Source organism: Ctenocephalides felis, unplaced genomic scaffold (genome assembly GCF_003426905.1).
Source record: "Ctenocephalides felis isolate EL2017-DRISC unplaced genomic scaffold, ASM342690v1 CF-g0.4_SCAFFOLD_01886, whole genome shotgun sequence".
NCBI lineage: Eukaryota > Metazoa > Arthropoda > Insecta > Siphonaptera > Pulicidae > Ctenocephalides > Ctenocephalides felis.
In genome coordinates, this window is record NW_020538040.1 from 29,553,437 (window position 1) to 29,580,549 (window position 27,113).

General features: G+C 29.8%; 1 protein-coding gene across 1 annotated transcript in view; it reads left to right on the plus strand.

Moving 5' to 3' along the window:
* The first annotated feature begins 24,377 nt into the window (after positions 1–24,377).
* Positions 24,378–27,113, plus strand: part of LOC113374840 — a 4,518-nt gene continuing 1,782 nt past the window's right edge. Inside the window, exons 1-7 of the mRNA XM_026614805.1 lie at positions 24,378–24,503; positions 24,711–24,894; positions 24,964–25,042; positions 25,371–25,430; positions 25,842–25,901; positions 26,005–26,197; positions 26,513–26,769. Of these exons, the coding sequence (XP_026470590.1) occupies positions 24,439–24,503; positions 24,711–24,894; positions 24,964–25,042; positions 25,371–25,430; positions 25,842–25,901; positions 26,005–26,197; positions 26,513–26,769 (898 nt within the window). The 5' untranslated portion in view covers positions 24,378–24,438. The remainder of the gene's footprint in view (positions 24,504–24,710; positions 24,895–24,963; positions 25,043–25,370; positions 25,431–25,841; positions 25,902–26,004; positions 26,198–26,512; positions 26,770–27,113) is intronic.

Genomic DNA, 27,113 nt, shown 5'->3' on the forward strand with positions numbered 1-27,113 from the left:
AGGCAGCAAAAAGTGCAGAAATTCCAATTAGATTTTAGGCATTCCACTGTTCGCGTTAGAAGATAAGAAAGTCGAGACTGATCGAGTTCGAATCCTACGTCTGTAATATTCTTTTTAATTTTTTTAATACTTTTTATGTTTGTATAGTTGATACTACATGAACTATTTAAATTTCTTAACTCAGTGCATATATTTTTATATATCTTTACGATTTTAAAAATTAATGCATTTGAAATAAAATATGTTCATACGTCTAAATCTAACAAGTTTTCACATTTTTTTGTCATTTGGTTCTATAATATTTATTTATAGACATTTTTGTTGACTGATTATATTTATTCTTCAAATGTTTAATTACGGCACGGGAAGTTCCAGCAATTTGCCTTAAGGCACAATAATGTCATGCGCCCCACTGGTTATGATTTGTTTTGTCAGATTTAATTAGTTGTTATTTTATATCGCATTTAACCAAAATGTATAAGAGTATCAAAACTAGAACCTTCTGATTTTAAGACCAAACCACTGAACCATGAGGCAGCAATTTGTAAGTTAAAAAATGTTTTCTTTGACGCTGAAATATTCGAGTTATAATTTCACCGCCAGTTAGCAATCTCCTAGCGGTTCTATCGTCTATTTCGATTTTTGGCGAATTGGCAATCAATACTAAATCAAATGATAGACTGGTCGAAATGATGTCCCAAAATACAATAACGAAAAGCAAAACAACGGCAATATCTCTTCTACCTATATGGGCATGTAGCCAATCGTAATGCAGGTACACTGAACCGTCAGTTAGTTATCAATCTCATTAGCATTTACAGTGGATGCGAGTTATCATGAATAATTTATATTATAATGCAATATAGTGCATAATAATATATTATTTAGTACAAACGAAATTGTATTGATTTGATATATTCGAATTGACTTTCCGAATCAACTGTGTTCAGCTTGCGTTTTCATCGGCGAGTTTATAAATTATGTGCTTCTGCAAATAACAAGTATCGGATGTGTGCGTGAGGCAGTACGTGTAAAATTTCGATTAGGATATGTGATTGATTATAAACAACATTGCCTCAGAGCTGATTATCGATAATTATAAACAATTAAATGTTGCATATTGTATAAGTTATTTAAAAAATGCGGACACAACAAACTCACAAAAATTCTAAACACAAAACAATACCACAGAACTGAATATAAGCTAATTGCATTATATAGTTATATTTACAAAATTAATAAACATATATCTGTTTTGAAATAAATTTTAATTTTGTAGATTTAAATATTTTATTGATTTAGTGTAGGTAATTTAACTTAATTACATTAAAGATTAATAAACTGTATGAAGAATTGAGCATAACGTAAGAAAAAACAAGTAAAAAACTTTTTTGATAAAAAATTTTTTTACAGGGTGTCCCAGAACTCAACTTCATACCGAAAGACAGTATTGATCGTAACTATTATGAAAAAATTTAGAAAAAAAATTATCTCAGGTAGTTTGAAAATCATGAGCTTTCAAGTGCAACCCAGAGCTTTTGGTCAAACTGTTACCTTCTTTGGATATTGTGGTTAATATAATCGTGAATAATATTTTAAAAACCACAGTCAAAAATCATGATACAATGGTTCTAAGTTTTGAAAAATTAAACTTTTCATTGAACTATAAATTTTAAACTGATCGACTTTAAGAGACCCTCTTCTAAAATATGCACTCAAATGTGTAGACAAGTTTAACCAATAGTTGGCGCATTTACTGAAGAATGTAAATTGGTACAATACCTGATAAATTTATAATAAAAAAACCTAGTAAAATAACAAGAACCTGACTAAGAAAGATTTAATTAAACGTCCGCAGTACTGAGAATCTGTATTTGAGGAAAATTATAAAATATAAAATTTATAAGAAGCTAAAAAAAAAAAAAAATTCACTTTCCCATGAAGTAGTGCCTTGGGCAGCCTGATGTCAAGAGAAAATGACATCAGTTTTTTCTGGAAAAATATACAGCAATGTTTGCAAGTGAAAATAACCCTAGCCTCAGACACTGCAGTATCAATAACAAAAATCATCACTATTACAGAAATTGTAAAAATAAAAATCATTATATAAAGATGGAAAAAACGTTCGGGTTGTCATCTATGAAACCGTAGTAGTTAATAAAGTCAAGTCATCACACCAGCTTACAGGGCTTTTAAGTTCTGATGGCTATTATAATGATAATAAGAAATTGAAATCAACATATGCTGAATTGATATTTTCGATTTAGAATGACACATTATAACGTATAATCCAGCAAAACACTACAGAATATGATACAACCAAAGAAGTAGCTTTATTATATTCCAGATGAATTAGTAACTCTCTAGAAATCAAAGAAATGGAAGATATTACTGGTTTGAAATATAGAATTTCATATTAAGAATTATAAAATATTATTATCGTTGACCGAATTTAACGATCATTTCTTTTTATCTATTCCCATAACGATTGGAAAACTTTTGCGCAATATTTCCAGTTCCGTTCGGATGACACATTCAGAAAACCGGTGCGCTGGCATTTTCCGAATAAATGATGGAATTATGCGGAAAACGCGCGTTGCGACGATTCGGTTATTCAATTTGAATAAAAACTGCATTGACATGATATCAGTTATCGGTTAACCTAGCGCTGTCGATCGACTATTGTGGAATTGTCACAAATTTGGATTTTTGACGAGTTTCAAATAATTACTATTTTCTACTTTTGTAGGCACAGTGAAACAATGTAATGGATTCAATATTTCAGAGGATTGATTCTAGATTATTACTACGATATTGTACAAATGGATAAAACTGAGCGATAAAATTTTTTTCACTAAATTTTTCATTTGTACTTATTTATCTATGACTAGGTATAAGTAATTGGTTCTATTTTTCCCTAAGGTAAGATGCATGCAGTAGTCAATACGTGTAAATAAATCTTGAAGATAAGAATTCAGATTCAGAATTTTCAAAAGTTGTGACGATTATATTTTGAAAATTTTACACATCCATTGCAAACTTTGATCATTTTTATAATTAAACCATTTTTTGTAGGCCTGTAATGTTTTAGAATGTTCGTTAGGATTAGTAACTTTATCATCATGCAAACTTCTATCAAAATTGAACAAAAAAATTCAACACTTATTTATGAAGCAACCGGTCTTGATACCAAACCCTAATCATTGATGTATAATTGATATCATTCGAACAGTATTAGAGTTTTCACAATTGGTTGACGATTTCTGGCTAAACTAGACAAGAAAACTTTCAGCCAATGTTTATCTAATCTTTTAAATTTTTATAATCGAAGCAAATGTTTTTGAGAAAACGTCGACAAAAAGTCAAATTTTGCCTCACTTACACGCACTTACATACTAATACTTTTTTCAACTTTGGTGCCAAACGATTCAGAATGACTTATAATGCCAAAAAACCATAGTTAGCAGATCAGTTTTATTAGCAAAATGAAGAACTTCTACTATTAGAAGTTAATATATGAATCCAATTTTAACTGATCCTTGTAAAGTAGCTGAATTCATAGAAAACCTGTATTTATTGTTTATAAACTTCTGGATTTATAACAAAAACCAGATTAGCAATTATTATAAAAATTACTTGATATCATATATTAAAACTTCAATAATAATAAATTTCTGAGAAGTTCTAGACGATATTAATATCTATATTAGTAGTTATGGTCGTCTTCCTATGAAGGTTCATGAACTATAACTCTATTCAAGAAATTATTAATGTGCCAGCTTTCCTATCTACATTAATGTACTCGAGCAAACAATATCGGTTTGATACTATCTGGTGCATCAGTTACATTAATACTAGGAAACAACCTGGTCGCCTGCCTAACAAGCAACGTCATTCACACTACATCATAATGTACACACACACACACATAAATATATATATATATAGTATATAGAAAAATAACTTTGTTTTGCACGAAAGTTTAGCACAGGGCCGTTAACGAATATAAAAAGCCGTTAACGAATGGTTCAAGTGGTGCATGATTTGATAAATTTAGCCTCTCAACGATCAATAACCGCCAGTTTGATATCTGAATAATTTCTTTGTTATTATTATTATTTATTAATAAATAGCAATCAGAACAAACAATATTCTATGATCTATTTTTGTTGAAGTACATACTCTCTTATTCATGTTGTCATTCATCCATACATATATCAAGAGACCTGTACTGGCTCTTAAGGTGCAAAACTTCCACTTGTAAACAAAATCTTGGTTTACAAAACTATAATTAGGCCTATTTGGACTTATGGCATTGAACTTTGGGGTTGTGCCAGTTAATCCAATATAATCCATATACAACGTGCTCAATCTATGATTTTGCGACAAATCGCTGATGCCCCTACAATTATCTTAACATTCCATATATTGTGGATGTAATTAGCACCAATAGCCTTCACCATCAATTAAAACTAGAAATACACCCAAACAACATAGTTTCAGCACTCCTCGAGAACCCTAATTCCAGATGACTGAAGAGAAAGTTTCCATATGATTTATATTAATTTATTGAATTAACTAATTAGTTAACTAGTCAATGGAACAGTTTTCTATTCTATTATTATTTTTCAACTATTGTTTTTTATAAAAATTATCATTATTATTTCTATTTATGTATTATTATTATTATTATTGTACAAATTTAATAAATAAATAGAATAAATAAAATCTATACATAAATAAAACAGCAGTTTGAATGCTTAAGTGTTTAAATTTTTATGGCAAATATAGCAACGAAATTTGGTCAGTTATGCCAAAGTATATGTTTATTTTTTGCTCTTTGAAGAACTTAGTAAAAATGTAAAATATGGCAAAAACGTTGTTAATTGCATAAAATAGAGAATGTTGTATAGAAGTAAGTAAAGAACGTGGTTTAGCCATCCCTAGTCTCGAGTCTAGCCATCTCTAGTCCCAAGTCTAGTATCTCTAGTCCCTACCTGGCCCAGCTCGGAATCACGGTGTGCGATACCAAATTTTCACTTTAGATCATATATATTAGTAATCTAAGTAAAAATATCATTTTGAGGGGATAGGTGCAACATCTGCACTCAACTAGCAGATATAAATTTCTAATGTGATCGTCACAAAAATGAAAATAAGTCACCACTCATGCAATATTAGGTTAGAACTTCAAACAAGAAACTTATAGGGCAAATAAGGTTCTGAGTAGTTCCGATTGCTGTTTGAACAAAAAAATAAACATAATATTAAGAAACACTAGCCTAAAAGTATAAGCGCGATAAAATTAGAAGAATTCTCATACAAATATTTTACCCTCGTTACAGGTAAACCGATGCCTATCAATAACTTATTGTCAGCAGTTCGATGCAAATTCGCACGTTTGACAAATTTAAACAAATTGAATCTATCTATTATAAATACACTTGTAGTAGCACTAGTTTAAATGAATTGTATTTAAATATTCCAGTGAAATAATTTCAGCTTCCCTCGCGCGAATGAATTTGAATTCAATATTATTCTAGTGCGCTGCAGTAAACATGAAATAACATGCGAATGTTTTTGTATGATTTTGAGCTTCTCTAGCGTTAAATATTGACATGAAACGTTTAAAATAAAGTAGTTGTCCAATACAATAAATGTTATGTTTGATAATTTATCATGGAACTTATTTACATACCAAAATAAATAGATTATTCCAGGTTTGTTATTCTTAATTTACTCTAATGAAGTCTACTGTATAATAAATTATAAAATATATCATATAATCAACTCATGAAGTTCTTTGAAAGTTTGTTTAAAAAAACTCGAGAGACGGATTTTTATTGCAATCTTTAATAGTATTTTTTATTTTAAAAGCATATAAAAGTTTTTACCATACACACCCTGCCCCGTCCCGTATTAGTCTAACTAAAAATTACCATCCCGGTTTTGGCATAAAAAATATGATCACCTTAGTAACTATGGCTTGTAATTCGTCGGATACATGGATTTACCAAACAAATTAAATCAAATCCACCAACATTCAGTTTAACTAAAGAACTTTATATAATATTTTTTCTTTTCACAGAGCAGGTAAATGAATGAAAAAAAATCATCGTAGCGTTATAATTAAAATAAAAAAATTAACTAGATCATATTTATGAGGTAGATGTTGTAGTAGAAGTAGAAGTAGAAGTAGAAGTGCAACTTCTTATAAGCGGAAGCGCCGTTCGGATCTAATTGCACGAACGTACACTGCATATAAATAGTTTTTTCTTAAACGCTGCAATTGTAGTTTTGCTCGCTTCAGATTGCTCTGTCCGCCTCAGCAGACGCGATAAACTAACACCAGGAGCATTTCGCTGAGAAACGGTCAGTTAATTTTCAAATTAAACTTTAGATTTTAATATTATTGTCTTGTGCTAATATAACTTTATTGCTTTAAGTAATTCATTTTTATAAATATTTTCTATACAATACCCCATTGGTAGTTTTGCCTAAAAAATCTGCATTATTCCTAAATGTTGCTACGACTGTATCGACGGTAGAATCACATTATACAAGTAATGTCATTTAAACGATTAACTGTAATTGACGAGTATACTCGTCATGAAGAAGCAGAGTTTTGTGTTTGACAAGTATGCGCCTCTTGTGTATTTATCATTGACCACTGGCTATTTAGATTGCAATTTTGGAAAAAAAAAATTACTCATATTCCAAAAAAAATCAATTAATTGTTATGCAATTAATCGATGTAAGGGGCATTTCTCCTCAATCCTCAAAACAACATTTTACCTTGCTACTGAAGACACAAAACTGTGCGTATAGTTCAATGAGAGCACCACGATTAACTGGTTAAGCTATTTATCTAAACTGAAAAATATTTTGAACATCATCAAAATATCAACTTTTTTTGTATCTCAAAAATCTCGTATAAAGAGTCCCTCGTATGGCGGGGTACTATTTTATATATAAACTTGATATAAATCAGTATTCTTACTGTAATTTCAACATATATCTTCCTCTAATATCATATTATGCAGATTATTATTTTTTATTAGAAGTGCTAATTCTTATTTACATATCCTCAATAACTTTATAATATCGTTCTAGATATCAATTTATTTCACTGGTGATATTTGTGCAACATGTATATGAATTACTACGTAGAGATTATGTTAACATTTTCCTTTTTCAGAAATTGGTTTGTTATTATATTAAAGAGTTATTTCTAGTTCTGACATATTTTTAACATACTTGATTAGTAAAATGTACTTGAAATCAAATTTTATTTTCATAACAATTTTATATAAAAAAAATCTTATCGCCAGGCTGTCGCTGGTAATATGACTAAACCAACTTTCTCGCATTTTGTATTCAGCTTGTCTACAGTCAACTTTTTGTTAAAGATACAGTTCATTAGGCTGAACAACAAGATCTAGGAAAAAATAATCGAGACTTTATTTAATCGAAATAATCCGCCAAAGATAGTAAGGATTTGATCAGTGTTGCATCACGATCTTCCAAGCTGTTTTCTCATAATTTTCAGAAATATGCAAAATTACTTGTCTACATTTTTGCACAAGATCTTAAAGCCATTTTAAAATTGAATAACCGTCTGAAGTATATCAGTTTTGATCGTGCTGATTAGATTACCAAAGATTTGCCGGCAGTTGCTACGTAATTATTTGTTGAAAATTTTGTATGGTTTTGATGATAAAAACTTCATGATGATAAAAAGTTTATAGTTTTGACAAACTTCCTAAAACATTATAGATCGACAAACATTGGTTTAATTATAAAAGGTGAAAAGTTAGAAAACATGGATTATTCACCAAGTCACAGGCACGTTCACAATAGCAAAACAAATCGCAGTGATCTAGACATAAAGAAAAAATTATCGTGCACATTATTATAGTAATTAGTATTATATTAATACGAATTAACTGCGCATTTCATTGACTCGACTAATGGTTCAAATAAATAAATAAATGAGTGAATATAAAAGTAGTAAAGTTACATGTCAGCTTCAATTTATTTATAAACTAGTGCTCGAGTGGCGTCTTCTCCGTCTGCTCAGCCCATTCCAGCCCCGGAATTCTAAATACCGTTTAAATCTACTCAGTATAATGAAAATCTTGCTACTAACTATTTCCGCTGTGCAGCAGCCATTTCGCATATGCAAATTGGAACGCAGTTCGAAGTAAACACTTAAGGAAATCCTAATCCGGCAGAAAATATACTCTAATCCCGTCACGATTAGAAATGCGAGCTGAACAAGTGATTTCATAAGACAGCCAGATAATTAGCACAAAAATCCCTGATTCATTAGGGAACTGATCTTGTTTCGATGCGATTAAAATGAATTATTTATAAGTGCATCATATTGAATTCACGTTATATATGGAAATTTCATTAGTTAACCAACTCTTTAAGTTTATAAACTTTTTATATATTCTACAAGATTTAAATGAATTAGGGTAGGGCAAAGCACAAAGATCCTATTTAAACATGATCAATTATATTGTGAAAACCGAACCAATTACAACACAACAAATATTACATATCAAACAAACAACTATCTGACTATGTTCAGTAAAACTCCCAGCTAATTCATCATTGTAGAAATATGTTTGTTTTGCTGTTTTCCAAAAATTTGTTACCTGGTCCTTTTTGCCTCATAGATGCTGTAAATTAAAACGATCAGGGGACAACCAATGTCTTATTTTTAAGAGATTTTACCAAATAATAGCTACATTATTAAACCGATGCAAATTATACATTTCATGGATGCATGTTTTACATAATAACAGTGTATATAACATTGATCTGGTATTTTGTCACAAATTACTATTTATTTATTTCTTGTAGAATTGCTTTTTTAAAACTTAATATACTTTTTTATTTGCTATTTTTTTTATTTTTTACACCTTTACCACATGAAAAACTAGTGGGACACAAGGCATCGTACCTTAAGGCAAATTGCTGGATATTCCCGTACCAAAAATTATTTCTTTACAAAAAGATTAACATTTTTGAAAAAAGTTTACTCTGAATAAATAAGATTTTTGATAAACTATAAATTTTTGACCAAAATTTACTTTTTTTTGAAAAAAAAACTTTGAAGAAAAATTTATCTTTAAATATTTTGGAAATTTTGAACTTTTTTTAAAGTAATCGTACTGTTTTAACTGCATAGAGACGAACTATCGAAGCGCGTAAGCGCCGCGTCGCCGTCTAACGGGTAAACACTGGTACGGAACCCATAGGAAGGTAAACAAAATTTATACTTATTGTTAAAATCTCTATAAAATATCTGATAATTTGATGTGCATATGTCTAATGATCATTTTTGACCGCCAGATGGCATTTTTTTTACTTTTTTTACTAGATCTCCGAAACCGCTAGACCTGCTTTCATAACAATTTGATCAGTTCTTCATCTTGTTAATACAAGTAAAATGTTTTTTGAATTATTTAAATCGGACGCTCCGTTCTCTTAAAAACTGAGTTACCGTTTTTGGCACTTTTTGCACCATATCTTTGGAACTAGAAGGCTAGACCTGCCTTAGCCAAAAACTAATCAGCACGTATCCTTATCAATACGAATCGAATATTTTTTGAATTATTCAAATCGCTTCATCCGTGTTCCCGAAATCGTCGACGAAAATTTGTATCCGCACACACACACATACATGCACATACACACACACATATACATCAATTTTTTCTAAGGTATGCCAAAATATTCAGAAGTTTTTGAAACGTAAAGATATATAAACATTTTCATTTTCGATTTTTTTGCGATTACTATAACATGTCCTACGGGAAGTTAATAAAACACAACAAATACCAAATATCAAACAAACAACTATCTAACTATATTCAGTAAAATTCCCAGCTGATTCATCATTGTAGAAGCTTTTTTAAACTTAATATACTTTTTTATTTGCTATTTTTTTATTTTTTACACCTTTTCCAGGGTTAAGCTTTAGTTAGTCTATTTTACCCCACGAGTAAGTGTAAGTTTTCATGAAAGCTATATAAAAATAGCTTTCGAATTTGGCTGAAAATTAACAATACATCTTATAAAACAATTAAATAACGTATACTTAAAAATTATATTAAGGTATCGTAAACTAAACAACAGTGCTCACAACCAAAAAACTAACAACGAAAGAAAATACTTTTGTTATGAACTTTCAAATATTGCTGTTTTTTTCCCGATAGCGATGTCGTAAAAATCACGGTGATGGAGAAGCTTTAAACACCACTCTACCCTAATATATATAAAACAAAGAACTATTTGACTATGTTCAGTAAAAATCCCGGATAATTCATCAAATAGCAATAAACGCAAAATGAAAGACCTTTTAATTCATATTTTCTAATTTGCTCGGAATATAATATCTTTGACGTATTTTATTTCAATCATTTTCCCCTTTTCCGAATCGAGTGCCGAGAGGTGTCCGGACAGGGGTTCCGCCGTTTTCCGGATGTGGTTACGGTTGCGTGGCTAATTTGTGGTTATCGGAAATTGTACAGAGTGCCGATTTCCATCTACATTGCCTGTATCACTTTATTTCGTTAGTCCGTTTTAAATTGAAGCGAAAATTTGATTTTGTTATTTAATACATTTCGTTATTTATATCTACGGAATGAAATCGAAGTCCTTTATTTGAAAGAATTTACTGCTTCTAAAATAGTATATAAATAATATGAAGAAAAAGATTGTTCTTATCTAAAATAGTAATTTACTCTATATACAAAACTAAAAATATTTAGATGAAAGTGGCATTTTGCCTTAACGCCTTCAATAGTTGACTTAATCAACCGAAATTGAAATTTAGATACCTAGATAAAATTCTTAACTATTTATTTCAAAAATAAAGTTTTTGTTTTCACTTTAACCAAAACATTGTGATTTCCAATGGCTTTCTTAACCAGGTAACCATTATTTATAACAAGGTTATAAATTATTGAAATATAGCAAAAAAACACATTTCTACAATGATGAACTAGCTAGGAGTTTTATAGAACGTAGTCAGATAGTTGTTTGTATGATATATAGTATTTGTTGCGTTGTAATTGGTTTGGTCTTCACAATAAAATTGCTCAAACTTAAATTGAACCTTTGTGCCCCGCCTTACTCTATTTGTTTTGATGTAGTTGGTTTGGTTTTTACAGTATAATTTCTTAAAGTCAAATTGGGTCTTTGCGAACGAAACGACCGAAAAAATCTTTATCACAAACTAATTAGGACGATTCCTGAATAATATCTAGCGAACAGTTTTTAAATTTTTACTATTGGTTCATGATTTTTGGTAGTGATCTGTACGACAAATTTTACATTATCTGTTAAGTATAAAGAAACGGCTAAACCAATCGGGTCGCTAAACATTGAGTAATTATATTGACTTATTCTTATTAACGGCAACCCAGTAGTTGTCCAGTCCAGTTATGACTAATTATTATACTCGAAGTATGTACTGACATATTATATGTGCAACTATACCCGCGGAAGGCGATTTTTACTTGAGGCTATATTTGAAATCCATGACCTCAAGTGGAAATTTGACATCAAAGTTGCCTGATGTCAGGCTTGGCGGTAGGAGCTTCATCAAATGCCTTTAAAAACGTTTAAATCGATGCAGCAGTTTTTGAGAAAACGTCTATAAAATATCATATTTTGGCTCACATACACATACACGCTTATACATACACAATACCCAAAAAATGTTTATTTAACTTTGTTATCAAACGATTTATAATGATTCGAAACGTCGAGAAAACAAAATTAACGAATATACAATATTTTCTGTCAAAACATAAATTCTGGGAAATTAATAAAATTGATATTGACGTAAAACACAAGTTCAATAATGTTTTATGTACTCATGTAATAAGTTAATCCGCACAGTAAACTTATTATCCAAAATCGATACTGTAGAACGTCATTATCCGTCGCATAATTTTTTTAATTCAGATTATATATAATATTTAGCAGAAATTATTAATAGCTGTTTTACTTTATTTTTAACCATGTATTCTGCAAAACTTTGCTAAAACCCACGATCTAAAATGAACTGTTTTAAAAAACAAAATTATCATAGAATGTAATTGTTTTGCATTATGATAGTCTTTAACTACGGTTGTGCGAGTTTTAATTTATAATACGCTGCAATTATGCGAGGTTGTTTAAAAACATATATGAAAATTAAATATTCTGACAAAAATGCAAATGATTCCTTTTATCCCATATTCCTCAACTGAAAATTTAATTCAACTTGATCGCAAAAAGTAAAATATAAAGGACACAACATTATGTAAACAGTCGTCATTAAAAAGCGGCAAAACTTTTCTAATTGCTACATTAATGCAAATGATGAGTAAACAGACTTTTCTTTTTTTTCTCTTTGGTAAAAGTTTTTGTTGAATAATTCATTGATCAGCAAAAGGAAAACGAGAGTCAACCCGAACATAAACAACAACGGAAATTGTCAAATAAAACGAGTAGGCAAAAAGGCAAAAAATAAGACATTTAGCACAGCAGTCACATATTTCAAGTTCAGGTTACGGGATCTGCCCATATTCCCAGAGACCCCGAAGACTTTAATACCAGGGAGGCGGTTTTCCAAACTTTGGGCCACTATCAAAGGAAATAGAGCAGCGTTTAGATAATTTAAAATATTTGACATATTCAATATATCCAGGAAATAAGTTGTCTAATTTTAGCGTGTGATTTGAAATTCAGAAATTTAAAATTGAAATATTGAGTTAAATTTTTAATCTTAACCAGTACTTTCGAACGATGATATGGCAAGTAAAAAACATTAATCTATGGAATTCTATGTATCGAAAAATTTACATAATACAATTTTTCAACTATAGTTAAAAAAATCAAGTATATTAAGGAACCGATTCTGCCGTAGAATATACCTACCAATGTTACGTAAAGGTTATGTTACGTAGAGCTGGTTCTCATACAAAATAGTACTGAATACTAACAAAACGCCATGTGGTTGCTATGCAGTCAGACGTTTTGGATACAAAACCAAACCTTAAAAAACTCACAAATGTCAAAAAAAACAATGTTATCATAACTGCATCTTTGTGATGTGGTATAACAACATATGAGTAAAGGTGCATTTTATGTGTAAAACGCTTAATCGCACAGCAAATACATGGCATTTTTGACAGTATTTAATACTATTTTGTATGAGAAGCGCTACATAACATTGGTCTATTCCTCGGCAAAATCGGCTCCTAAATCATAATAGTTTTAGCCTTCAAACGATTGGAATGTTTTAATTTAATTTTTTTAGCATGAATTACTATCAGAAATTATTCTTTATTATAATAAATTGCTGTGAAACGTGTATGATCTACATGTTACTTTATCCTATTGGGCATTTTGCTACGCTTTCATAAAATATTCTAAATTCAGCAAGTTCCTTAGAAAATGTTTATTAGAAAACATGTTGGTAATATTTGGAAAGCACATGTACTTCTCCAAAATACTCAACCACCTACGTCACAAACAACAAGGCCATGTATTATTGGATATTTATGTAATATTTGACTTGTCTCATAATTTCTAGAACAAAAATATCACAACTCGACCGTCGGCGTGTAGGAGTCGATTTCATTCCCGTCGAATGTGCGAGCATTATTCCGTCGATAAAATGTTTGAGCATGGTGTAGCTATAAAATTGGAACACATGTAGAACCACAGAAGGTACAAGGAGTTTGGCGGCAACCCTTGGTCTAGTGCACATATTTCAGTGCGACATTGCGAACAAGTCGATATTTATGCGAGCCGTAATCTGAAACACACGCCCCTCAAACAGTGGCGGACTTTGCCCCAAAAGCCACAGGGATGGGGGAGGATACGTACCAGTTGCGATATAAACTGAATGCATTGCTACATAACGATATTGTTCATTTCTAAAAAACAGGTTTTAAATTTAGTAAAGGTTTCTCAAAATTGACCGGATACTATACCTACCAAATAGATGAATAGATTTTTGGGATTATTTTTCAAACGTGATGCCGATAATGGTGATAAGGCTAAACATTATATAGAAAAATGTAAAAAAATGGGCAAGAAAATCAAATAACAATAAATTACAACCGATATAGACATAAATAAAGCGCTTAAATATTTTTTACACGTTTGACGTTGAGCAATCATATTGTGAAACTAAACTAATTGTTCACAATGAATAACATATATCAAACAAACAACTATCTGACTATGTCCGGTGAAACTCCCAGTTAATTCATCATCTGTAACCTGGTCAAAGAGATCAAATGTCTTATTTCAATTTTAAAAAAATTTTACAAAATAATTGATACATTATTCAATCAATGCAAAATATAACCTTTATGAGTTCATATTTACGGAAAATAATATTATAAATAACCATGCAATTTTTTATTTTTTTCACTTTTGCGAGGTTAAAGGTTCAGTTGTTTTTTTGTGCCACATCCAGATGTAAGCTTTTATAGAGATAAAAAACTGTTGATTCTAACTTAACTAGCAATACAGCTTATAAAACACTAAACTATTAGTTAAAAATTTTATTAGAATCTCGTTAACTAAACGACAGTGCTCACGACAACAAAACTAATAACGAAAGAAAATACTTTTGTTATGAATTTTCAGACAATTGCCCTTTCTCTTCCCAAAATGATGGCTGGTTACACATCTTTCTCTCCCTACTTTTTAATATTGGTGTTAAAAAATTCTCAACTTTACTTGTTTAGAAATCGGTGGTGGTTTCAGCCGCCGACTTGCTCTACCCTATCAATAAAAATTTATTCAAAAATTTAAAATTACACTTGTAAAAAATAAAAACCACGACAACATATTGAAATTCTCAATAATTTAAGTTGTAAATATAGAACCAAAATTCGTCACATTGATGTCGCCCATAGACGACATTCGCACACACAAGGGTTAAAGAATACATACTTATTTTATTATCTCTAATGCTCATAATTCTCAAATTTTCTATATAGTTTAGTTTAGTTTATGATACATTTATATAATTTTTAAGTATACGCAATTTATATGTTTTATAATATGAATTGTTAGTTTTAAGTGAGATTCAGCAGTTATTTTATAGAATCTCTATGAAAGCTTATATGTGGGCGGGCTAAAAATGACCATCTAAGCTTCTATTCTAGCAAAGGTGTAAACAAAAAAAGTAAATATAATGTAAATTAGGTTAAAAACAGCAATTTTACAAAAGATAAAATAAATTAATAGTAATTCCAAAGCTGCAATAAATATTTCTATAACTAGGAATTCGATGGGAACTGAATATAGTTCGATAGTTGGTTGTTGATACATGTTTTGTGTTATGATACAGTTCATTTGGTTTAGACATAACAATTACTGATTCTATTGAATTTCAAAAACATATTTAATTAAATATATATATATATATATATATATATATATAACATTTTGTAAGCTTCGGTTGGATATTTACCCGTAGGTACAGTATCCATCATATCTGTTTTTGAAAACAATAATAAGTATTTGAAATACAAAAGTTATGGCGTAATTGTGGCAAAAAAGGAGAAAAGGCGAATTTTCCCTAAAAAAATCACACAACAATATTTACAACCCTCTGTTTTATAAAAAATAATGCTAACCTGTTTAATTTAAGTTCAAATCACAAATGGTCTCATATAAACTCGCCTCTTCATTTCATACCTTAGATGGTTTGGGTTTGCTTTATAACAAGTTGCCACTAGATATTAGAGAAGTTAATAAATAAGAAGAAATAAGAAATTTTGCATGAAAGACGAAACTTAGAATAAGGTTATGAGTAAACATTTGTTTTTTAAATTATATTTCATTCAATATAGTATGTATTATTATGTATTGATTTAAGTTATGTACCATTAATATCTATAATTGTATAATTGTGTTGTATAAATAAAAATATAAACTAGTAGGGTGTATGGCATCGTGCCTTAATTTTCTGCACTCTTTGCTCCGTATCCCCGAAACGGCTGGACCTGCCTTTGCCAAAAACTAATCAGCTCTTTTCCCTATCGAAAGTAATCGAATGTTTTTTGAACCATTCAAATCGGTTGATCAGTGCGCCCGAAAACGTGACTGGAAATTTGTATCCATACATACATACATACACACACACATACACACACATGCATTTTTTCTGAGGTATGCCAAAATGTTCAGAAACCTTCAAAACGCCGAGAAGTGTAAAAATTTTCAATTTCGATTTTCGGCCCATTACAATAACTTACCCTACGGAAAGTTAATAAATATAAATATAAGAAAAAAATTACTGATAGTCCAACTAGACATTTGTGCCTCGCCCTATACTATTGCACAATGTAGAACTACATCAATATTCATATCAATTGAAACAAGCAACTATGCCATGTGTTGTAATATTTTATTTTAACAGTAATCATTTTAAATGATAAATTTGTCTAATATTGTAGTTATGCACCCAATATATTGCCCATCGTATTTAATACATAAATGATACCTGAATATTGAACAATCATTCAAGATTTATAATTTACCAATCGACCTGTTTATCAATACACCATTTTACCTGTCAACCAGTTTACCTGTGATTCCTGTCAACAATTTATCTACTAATTTACCTATCAACCTGTTTATCAATCTACCATTTTACCGGCCTACAAATTTACCTGTCATCCCGCTCTACATGTCTACCAATTAACCTGTCAATCTGTTTATTTGTCTACATATTCGTCTATCTACCAGTTCTTCTCTCTACCATTTTACATATCCTCCAATTTACCTGTCGACCAGTTTACCTTTATAAATTCTCTAATTGACCTTATTTATCTACGCATTATAAAAAAATTAAAGTTCAAATTGATTCTACGTTTTAGTTAGAAAACGTTTGTATGTGAAAAAGAAAAGGGCTGTTTTTAAGGGTTTTCCGACAATTATTCGATTTTTTCTCGCCGTAAGAACCATCCTTGAACTTCAACGAACATTTTAAAAAAAGAATTGGCCAAATTGGTCCAGGGATTGTTGAGTTATGCGCTTACCAACACATTATGCGATTCATTTTTATATATAAGACTAGTAATCATGTAATTTGTATTACTGTTTTTCCATTAATTTACTGAATGTCCAGCCCGACTTTTCCGAATTTCGAATTGCGTCCCTGCGTTCCACGCCGCCGGCGGCAATCTACGCCCGTAGCACTAAACCTATACGTAGTACGAATAACACGGGTACTCGCGTCCTCGCAAGCTCCGCACCTATTAATTTTGTGGTGTTGAAAGCGCCCGTGGCTTAATATAAAGGAATTGGGAGAAATATGTGATGCAATTACGGAAAGACTTGTACGTATTGTAAAATTAGATTTTTCACACAATGTAACCCAAATTAATACGTAATACTAAAGAATTGTGACAAATTCCAAAGCTCAATCTATCGAGTGTTGTTCGATGCTAAAAAATACAATGACAATCAATTTATGATGAACTTTTTTTATAATATAATTAGATCTTGAAACCTTTTTACGAAATTTTTATGGTAGGGCGGGGCATAAAGGTCCAATTTGACTTCTATCAATTATATTGTGAAAATCACCCCAATTATATCACAACAAATAACACATATCAAACCAAGAACTATCTGACAATGTTCAGTAGAGTCTCCAGATAATCATCATTGTAATAATATGTTTTTTGGTGTTTCAATTATGTTTTGCAGTTTCCAAAAATTTGTCATATTTTGTTTGGTTGTGTATAGACCCCATAGGCGTGGGTAAAATGGACAAGAGAGACAAAAAAGGTCCTTATTCTTATTTTTAATTTCAAAGGGATTTGACAAAATAATAGCTACATCAATCCACTAATGCAAAATATAATGTCATGGCTACATTTTTTTTCAGAGGTAACTCTGCATATATATTAACCTTGCATTAGTATTTCCGAGTTAAAATACTATTTATTTATTTTTATCTTTTGCCATATTGCTTTTTGTAACCGTAATTTACTTTTTATTTGCTATTTTTTATCGTTTACACTTTTGCCTGGGAAAGATTCATTGGTCTATTTATATCCCACCCTCGTGTAAATTTTTATAGAGATTTTATAAAAAAGACTGTTGAATCAAACTTTAAATTAACTAGAGGGGAACGTGGCATCGTGCCTTAAGGCAAATTGCCGGAACTTCCCGTCCGTAATTTAATTTAAAATTTTAATCAGTTCTTCATCTTGTCAATACAAGTAAAATGTTTTTTGAATTATTAAAATCGAACGCTCCGTTCTCTTAAAAACTGTGTTTTACCTGTTTTTAAGCACTTTTTGCCCCGTAACTTCGGAACAGCTAGACCTGCCTTTGCCAAAAACCAATCAGCACGTCTCCTTATCGATTTTTTTAAATTATTAAATCGGTTGATCGGTGTTCCCGAAATCGTCGACGAAAATTTGTATCCGCAAACACACACACACAACACACATACCTCAATTTTTCTAAGGTATGCCAAAATATTCAGAAACCTTTGAAACGTAAAGATATATAAATTATCATTTTCAATTTTTTGCGATACTATAACTTACCCAACGGAAAGTTAATAATACGTTTTATAATAAATAACGTATATTTAAAAATTACATTAAGGTCTCGTAAACTAAACAACGGTGCTCACAACCAAAAAAACTAACAACAAAAGAAAATACTTTTGTTGTGAATTTTCAAACATTGCCGTTTACTTCTCGATAGCAACGTCATAAGAATCAAGACTGGTTATACATTTTTTCTCCTAAACTTACAAATATTGTTAATCAAAATTAACTTCACTTATTTTTGAGATATCGGTGCTGGATGTTTTTACCCGCGATTTTTAATCTCCTCTGAATTTAAACATTTGATAATACGTAAAAAATATAGGGGTACATTTTCTCATAACCAAAAAATTATTTTGTCCAGCGTTACTGATCTAGTAGGAGATAGTAACATCATATTACTTATATAATTAGTAAGAGTTTATAAATACTGTAAAACTTGAAACTTTCTAATCAAACTTGTACCATATTAAGTAAAGTTGTTCATATTACAAAAGATGCATGTTATATAACTTTACATGCATTTATCGTAGTATGCCATTTAATAAAATAATCATAATAATTCAAAAGCAAATGCATAAGCTATAAGAATTAAAGAATGTTGCTTTAGAGTCAAAATTCTCTTTATAACAAAGAATTTAACAGCCATGTAAACGTATCGAAAAACCAATATTTTTTGCGGAATGTACAAATAGCAGATATCAAGTTGAACTTGGAAAAGGGTTTTATCCTTTCGTACTTCCATATGAATTTAAACTCCGTATCGGAACACTAGATCTGTATTGCAAAGTGCTTGTACTCGTAGACGAACACTGCCGAGATCAAACTTCAGAAGGGTTTTTAGTTAGACAATTCGAACGGACGCGAACCGACCGGATCGTCTCTCCTCACTTTTATGGTATTATGGTGTTATCCTCTTATGGACGTTGTATTTCACGAATATTTATTTACAAATTATTATTATCAATAGCATTATCGTAAAGGAGATTATAAAAATGGTAGTAAAAGCATTGAAATATACAATTTTATGCGTTATAAAATATGAAATAAATTATTCATGAAAAATATACGACTGCATTTTCAACATGGAAACATATTTAATATGAGAATGAAATAATAGTAAAGTTGTCATATAGCCAATAATTTTGAATTCAGTATCCTATAAATTTTTATTAACGTTGTTCTTCGAAGAACTTCTCTACTTGTTCTTAACAAATAGTTTTTGATGGTCGTATGTGGACGTACATAAAAACTTGTTGAAAAACTAACGTAATTGTATCATGAGCGCAAAAATTGAAATTCGTCGCCTTAACCGCAAGACCATATCAATATATAGATAGAAAACATTGTATCTACCAAATGTTCTAAACATTAATTATTTTTTAAAATTAAACTACTACTCAGAAGGTTATAATATTTACAAGGTTCACTTTAAATATCAACTCTTAAACTGTAAATTTTTTATCAAAATTGCAGACGAGTAAACCTGAGATTATCCTTGTTAGTTTACCAATAATCTGGTTCAAAATACACAGATGTAAGTTTTCAAAGAAAAAATTGAATTGATTTGTTTTAGAGGCAAATAGACACTATCGGTCTTAAAGTTTTATACTCAATATAAAAACAATATTTAATATTTTACAATAATCATAAGAACGATGGTAATATCCTCCTCATAATAATCAATGTAGATCGGGCAACATTTATATTTGAATTTGAGGTTCTGATTAAGTATAATTCTATAATTTAATATTATTATTAAATGAAAAAATATCATAAGTAAAATTTTTGTAGAATACAATAAAAAATATTTTATTCATCAATACTATCTCAATAAATTTGATTTTCTCGTAGGGTAAATCGAAGCTTAATAGTCCGCAAGAAAAACGGTCAACCACTATTTAAAAAACAAGTAAAATATAGAATTGTTTGAGGATACTATTTTAAAGTAGAAGGAAACAGATGAGTAACCAGCCATCGCCTTAATTCCTACGACGTTGCTATCGGGAGATAAACGGCTTTGTATGTCTTTTATGTAGTTTATGATACCTGGATATAATTTTTAGGTATACGTTATTTTATTGACTTATAATATGCATTGTTGATTTTAAGTTAGATTCAACAGTTTTTTTTTATATAAATTCTATAAAAGCTTACATGTGGATAGGGTAAAAACACCATCTGAGCCTCTACGAAAATAGTAAATAAAAAATTAAGTTAAAAAAATAGTTTAACAAGAAAGGTAAATTGATAGCTATTACAACTTGGCTAAAAAACATTTTTGACGAAATTCCACATCACTGTGTGATCTTTGTAAGAAAATGTGAATTTGCTTTATTATACTAAAATATCATATCTATTTTTTTTTTCAAAAAAAAAACCTTCAAACTTAAGACATTGGATCTGTTTGCACCCTGGCTTCCCCCCGTCGGGTAAAAATGGATCGATGGCAAATTCCATTGAATTAGTAAAAAAACATATTTTTCATTAGAAATTAAATGAGAATTTTGTTGAACTAAGTTCCATAGTTGGGTGATTGATTCGTATTATGTGTTGTGATATAGTTTATTTGGTGTATACAGTATAATTACTAAAAGTCAAATTGGAACTTTGTGCCCTACCATACTTGTAAAAGGCTACGCTTAGTTTTCGTAATAAGACTCTTACAGAAATATTTTACATATGTGAAAAAAAAATACCGAGGTCAATCAAATATTATTAATTATTGCAACAAAAACTAGTTTTTTCTAAGAAATAAAACAGCCAGCAATGTTCACAGAAAAAGTGCTCGACTGCACGTGCTTTTTGCAAATGATATTCAAACAATGTTCGCGCGATGAATTGCACAACACAGTCTCTTTTCCGACGATCAGCGACTCTCCGAATTCATTAAAATGGGATTAAAATATCGACGGTGTTTCCAATTAAAAACACGGAAATCCGTTTTGATTTACCGGATTGGGAAATCAGAAAATATGATTGGAATCCGGATGGAGATCATGCCCGGGCGTATCTACTATCTTTGAGCGAAAATCAAAATTGGAATTTGAAGGTGCACGGGACAGATTGATTAAATAATGACTGACATACCTGGAACAAAAACTGATTATTCATTCAAGGTATGGAAATGATTTATGTAGAAATTTCAATTAACAAGATGAATACAACAGGAATTTAAATAAGAACGTCCAACAAAATTTTATGAAATTCATAATTGAAATGAATATAATTGAACGTAAACAAATAAAAAATATTTATTACAGAACTTAAATTTAGAGTTTTGCTATAAAGGTTTATAAAATGCCTAAAAATATTTTCCTCCTTGCCATCAAATTGATATAGGGCAGCGCGAGGCTCAAAAATCCAATTTGACTTTGAGCAATTATATTGTAAAAACCAATCCAATTATATCTCAACAAATTACACATATCAGACAAACAACTATCTGACTATGTTCAGTAAAACTCCCAGCTAATTCATCATTCACAAATTTGTTACCTGGTCTTTTTTACCATCGGCTGGGCAAAAAGGAACAGCCATCGGACAGGCAGATACAATGTCTTGTTTTTAATTTTAAAGGAATTTTACAAAATAATAGCTACATTATTCAACTAATGCTAAATATAAATTTTATGGGTACATTTTTTTACAAAAATAACACTGTATACGACCTTGAGCTAGTATTTTGTTAGAAATGATCATCGCACAGTTAGAATAACAATATATCTTATAAAACATTAAAATAACGTTAAAGTCATATTAGGATCTCGAAAACTAAAACAACAGTGCTCACAACCAAAAAAACAAACAACCACAAAAATGCTTTTAAAATACAAAGCAAAGTCTTAAGAATCAGGATGATGGCTAGTTGTAAATGTTTTTTTCTTATACTTTTAAATATTGTTGTCGAAAAATTCCTAATTTTACTTGTATTTGAGATATGAGTTATGGACCTTCAAGCACGCTCTAATCTAAGTTTGTTTTATTATTAACGTCTTATTTACAAAAATGTTTTTCACGTGTATATGAAATCAATTTATAAATCCAATTGAGTTTTTTTTAATTATGGTCATCTAAATAATAAACACTTTCATTTCCATTCGTAGTAGCCAGAGTTAATAATTGTGTAAATACACTCGTTTTTTTAAATTAATATTTTATTTTAGATGGTTCAAGAATTATGCTGAACTTGGTAAATAATAACTTGAAAAAGTTGATCTCAGGCTACACTCTGTATAGTTCCTTAGAAGTAAGTACAGCAAATAATAAGGCTATAGGACGTAGGTAATGCGAATAAAGCGAATCATATGACCTCGTAAATTTTTGAAAAATTACACATTAAGTATTGATCATAAGTCAACCAAGATCTCTTAAAAGTTAAGATCTCTTAATTCTAGTCAATACAGAAATGAAATCAAAATCCTTGAACCGGCTTCACATTCTTAACCAAATTAGCATATGAACATTTGAACGCACCAGAATCTAAAATCCCCCGGCGAATGTCTTCGGAAGACGTAAGCAAGTGGCGTTACATAATCCGCATTTCATTTCGGAAGTATCGTTTAGTCAGCAATTCCACAGTTAATCAGTAAAAGGTGGAAACCGTAGTCAGAGCAAAAGATGTTTGTCTACCCTTCACGTCAGATAAATAGGCGACGGGCTGACAACAGCCTTAAAAAAGTAACGATTAATTTTTTGAATTATAATTGTTAAAAGACTAATCACAAAAAATTGAATAAATCACGCTGTGTCTGTTTTGATCTAACGTTTGGGCTAACTTGATCTTAACCAGTGGAAAAAAATTTTTGATAAAATTTGCAAAAATATTACGATATTACGATTAAGCTGCTCATATCTACAAATGTCTATATATTGAATAGTTGATGTTGAAAAATGTAATATTTATTTGTAAAATCCATACTTTCCTTACCTTATACTGAATCCCGTATCAAAAAATAAAAATCTGAAAAAATAGAAAATCTGCGTGAGTAAATAACTTCAATCGATCATTTCGACTACTTCAGTGAAACTACGAATTTTTTAATAAAATATTTCAAGTGTTTAATTAGCAACGATTTAATATTATATATTATTTTCATCCATCGAAAATCAAGTTTATGAACTTCCTCAAAGAGAAGTGGTTATGTTTTGGCCAGAGTATCCGATTTGCTCAATATGTTTTCTCGACGTTTTAAGTCGTTCTGAATAGTTTGATACCAAAAGTTATAAAAGTATGTGTATATGAGCCTAAATAAGACTTTAAATTTTCACGAAAAGATTTAATCTGATTTCATAAATTTGAAACCCATTCGATAAAAATCGATACAAATTAGCGTTTATTTGATGTTCGCTCCAGTCGTTTTTTTGAAACTAACAGTTATTTTCTTATCATCCGCATATTGTTGGTCGTCAAGTTTCACTTAAAATCCGCTAGAGAAGAGCTTGCCCATTCGTATTATTTCTCAGATAAGTTTTACGTTAATCTTTTGTAAAGAATATTTGCAAGGCAATATAATGTTTAATTTGTTAAAATATCCGATACATAATTGTTTTATCGGCCCATAGATGAAAAAGAGTATATATGTATCATTCATTATTCCTCTGGAGCTCTGAATGCTTATTTATCTATGGTCTGAATGACAAAATTTGTTTTCTAGTTTTAGCGGATATTACATATGATATTAACGGTTTTTTTTTTGGGATGACTTCATTGGTGTTGATAGATAAAAATCAATTTTGACACATATCGAAAATATTTGTGCTTGGTTAATATTAAAATCAACTTATTATTCTATTACTGATATTTATAAAATAGTTATATTTAAAAGTCAATACGATGGATATTAGTTTAGCAGAAATAATTAAAAAGAAAAAAATGCAAAATTTCCAGAAACGAAATGGGTAACTTTCTAATGTATTTTTGTATTAATGTCTGCATTAATGATAAACTCAATAACGTAGTCGCCCTAATATATTATATATATAAGCGTTTGAGCGCACGATATTTTCTTCAATTCATTGTTTTATTTATACTCAAATTTTTATATCAACGACAATATTTAACATGCAATATATGTAATATATTATTACATTTGGTTTGATTTACAGAAAAAATAGAATACCTAAAAAACGTGGAGCATTTCAGTCTGTACCAAAGGCAAATATTAAAGATGCTAGATTGAAGATAATACAAAAAAATCGGACAAAATTAGTTGATGCTCGTGATAAACTAGCGCAGATTGCTAAAAAAACTGACGCAAGACTTAAGCTGCAAAAGTTGAGAAAACAGAACGTAATAAGTAGTTAATTTTATGTAGATATATATTATGGCATTAGTGAATATATAAGTGATTAATTGCAGCTTCCTCAAAATGTTGGAAATGGTCGATTTGCCTTATCGACTAACAGAAGTGGCCAAATTAGTTTATCTACAAAAAGAGGTATACCATCAAAAATGAATATATATATATATATATATATATATATATATATATTAATGATAAAACTTATTATTATTTAGATTAATTAAGATTATTTTTCACTAAATAATTAAGTGAATAATAAAAAATGAAAAATATCATTAACAATAGTGTCTGACGAAGGGTACATTCCATATCCCTGAAACTTGAATAAAATAAGTGATAAAATATATAATATATAATCAATAATGATTTTATGTAATTCACACTTTATGTTGTCAAATTTAACAAACTGTTATATTAGGAAAAAACTTTTAATTTATTAGTAATATATGATTGTATATTTTAGATTTTGTACGGAAACCAGCGGATTTACAACGACCTGCCAAGAAGGAACTTATTCCCTCAGGTATATAAATAATAATTCTTATTTCTGTCTGTTTTAAATATTTTTGAAGTTTTTCATTCATATTTAAAGTACTACATGAATATAATTCTTACAATTTTACTACTATTCAATATTTCACAATAAATCTTGTAGTTCTTTAAAAATTCAAATATTGAATAACTTTTTATTATGTTTTCTATTATCCCATTCTTATTGTTTTCTTAGAAAAATATAAAATATATAAAATTATATATGCATATAATTATTTAATTATACTTTATATTTTGAATACCAGCCAGCTGTGTTGAAATGATCAATCAATAATGATTATATTCTCTAAGGTTGAGCTCCTTATTTATCAATATTTTAAATATATATTCTATTAATTAAAGCAATGTTATAACCTCATATAATTATTTGATTATGCTTTAGATTTTGTACGCCAGCCAGCTGCGTTACAATGGTCAGTGAAGAACAATTGTATTCGCTCAGGTTGAGCTCATTATTTATGAATATTTTAGATATATATCCAAATAATTATTTGTAGTCTTAAGAATATTTGTGGTGCAACATCTAAATACATCAACATTTTCAGATTTACCTATAACTATGACATTTAAAAATAATTATGCAATGTCTCGGATGCCACCATTGCCTGACATTGGCAATCGATCTTCACTTTGGGATTCCTCAATCAGCCGCAATGTTAAAACTATTCGCAAGCCACAGTCCATCATTCCTAAAGATTTGCACATGAAAATCACTGTTAATCAAAATGTACCTGTAAAGTAAGTCTATCAATATTAATAATTTTTTTTTTTTTTTTAAAAATATATATATATATATATTCTTTATCATACATATTTAAATGTGTGAAAATGTAAAATTATGCATCTCTGATTATTCAAAATGAAACTATTTTTGATGGATGAATGAACACAGTAATATTTCTCTCATTTCATGTGACTACTGTTTATATTGATACTTTATTATAGTTTATTTATTTAAACTAATTGATTTTAAAATTATTAACTGAGAATGAGATTTAATACATTGAATGTTCATTGTGCTTTTATTTAGTTTTATTTCCAATTAATTTACAGTCGCAATATTATGGAAAGCCCTGTAGCCATGGATATTGATGATGATGTTGTTGATGCAATATATGAAAGACCAAGTAGATATAGATCGTTACGAGAAGTGACACCTCCACCAGAAAGACCACAAAATAGGGCCATATCAGGATGGAACTCAGCTCATCTTGTTCCTAGAACTAATACTATTGATTTAACTGATTCTGTCCATTCAAGACTAGATTGTAGTCCACCGCGTGTTAGGACTATGGGTATTTTATCATCAGGTTTGCTCATATTTTATCTATTATTTTATATATATATATATATATATATATGTTACGGTAAATGTGCACTCTTGGTGAATGTGCACATTCACCGGTGAATGTGCACATTCCCCAAAACGCTAGGTGAATGTGGAGTTTTCAAACAATCAATTTAAAATAAAATAATGGTGTACGTGCGTACTTGGATCGGTCTCATGAACATCTTGCGTATTTGGCGCATGCGCACTAAATAGTTAATCAGTTAATAGTTAACAGTAAATAATTCAATGGTAAAGTAGTAATATAGTGTATGATGAATAATTAATATTAAATAGTGAATAGTTAATAGTTCAATAGTTATAGGT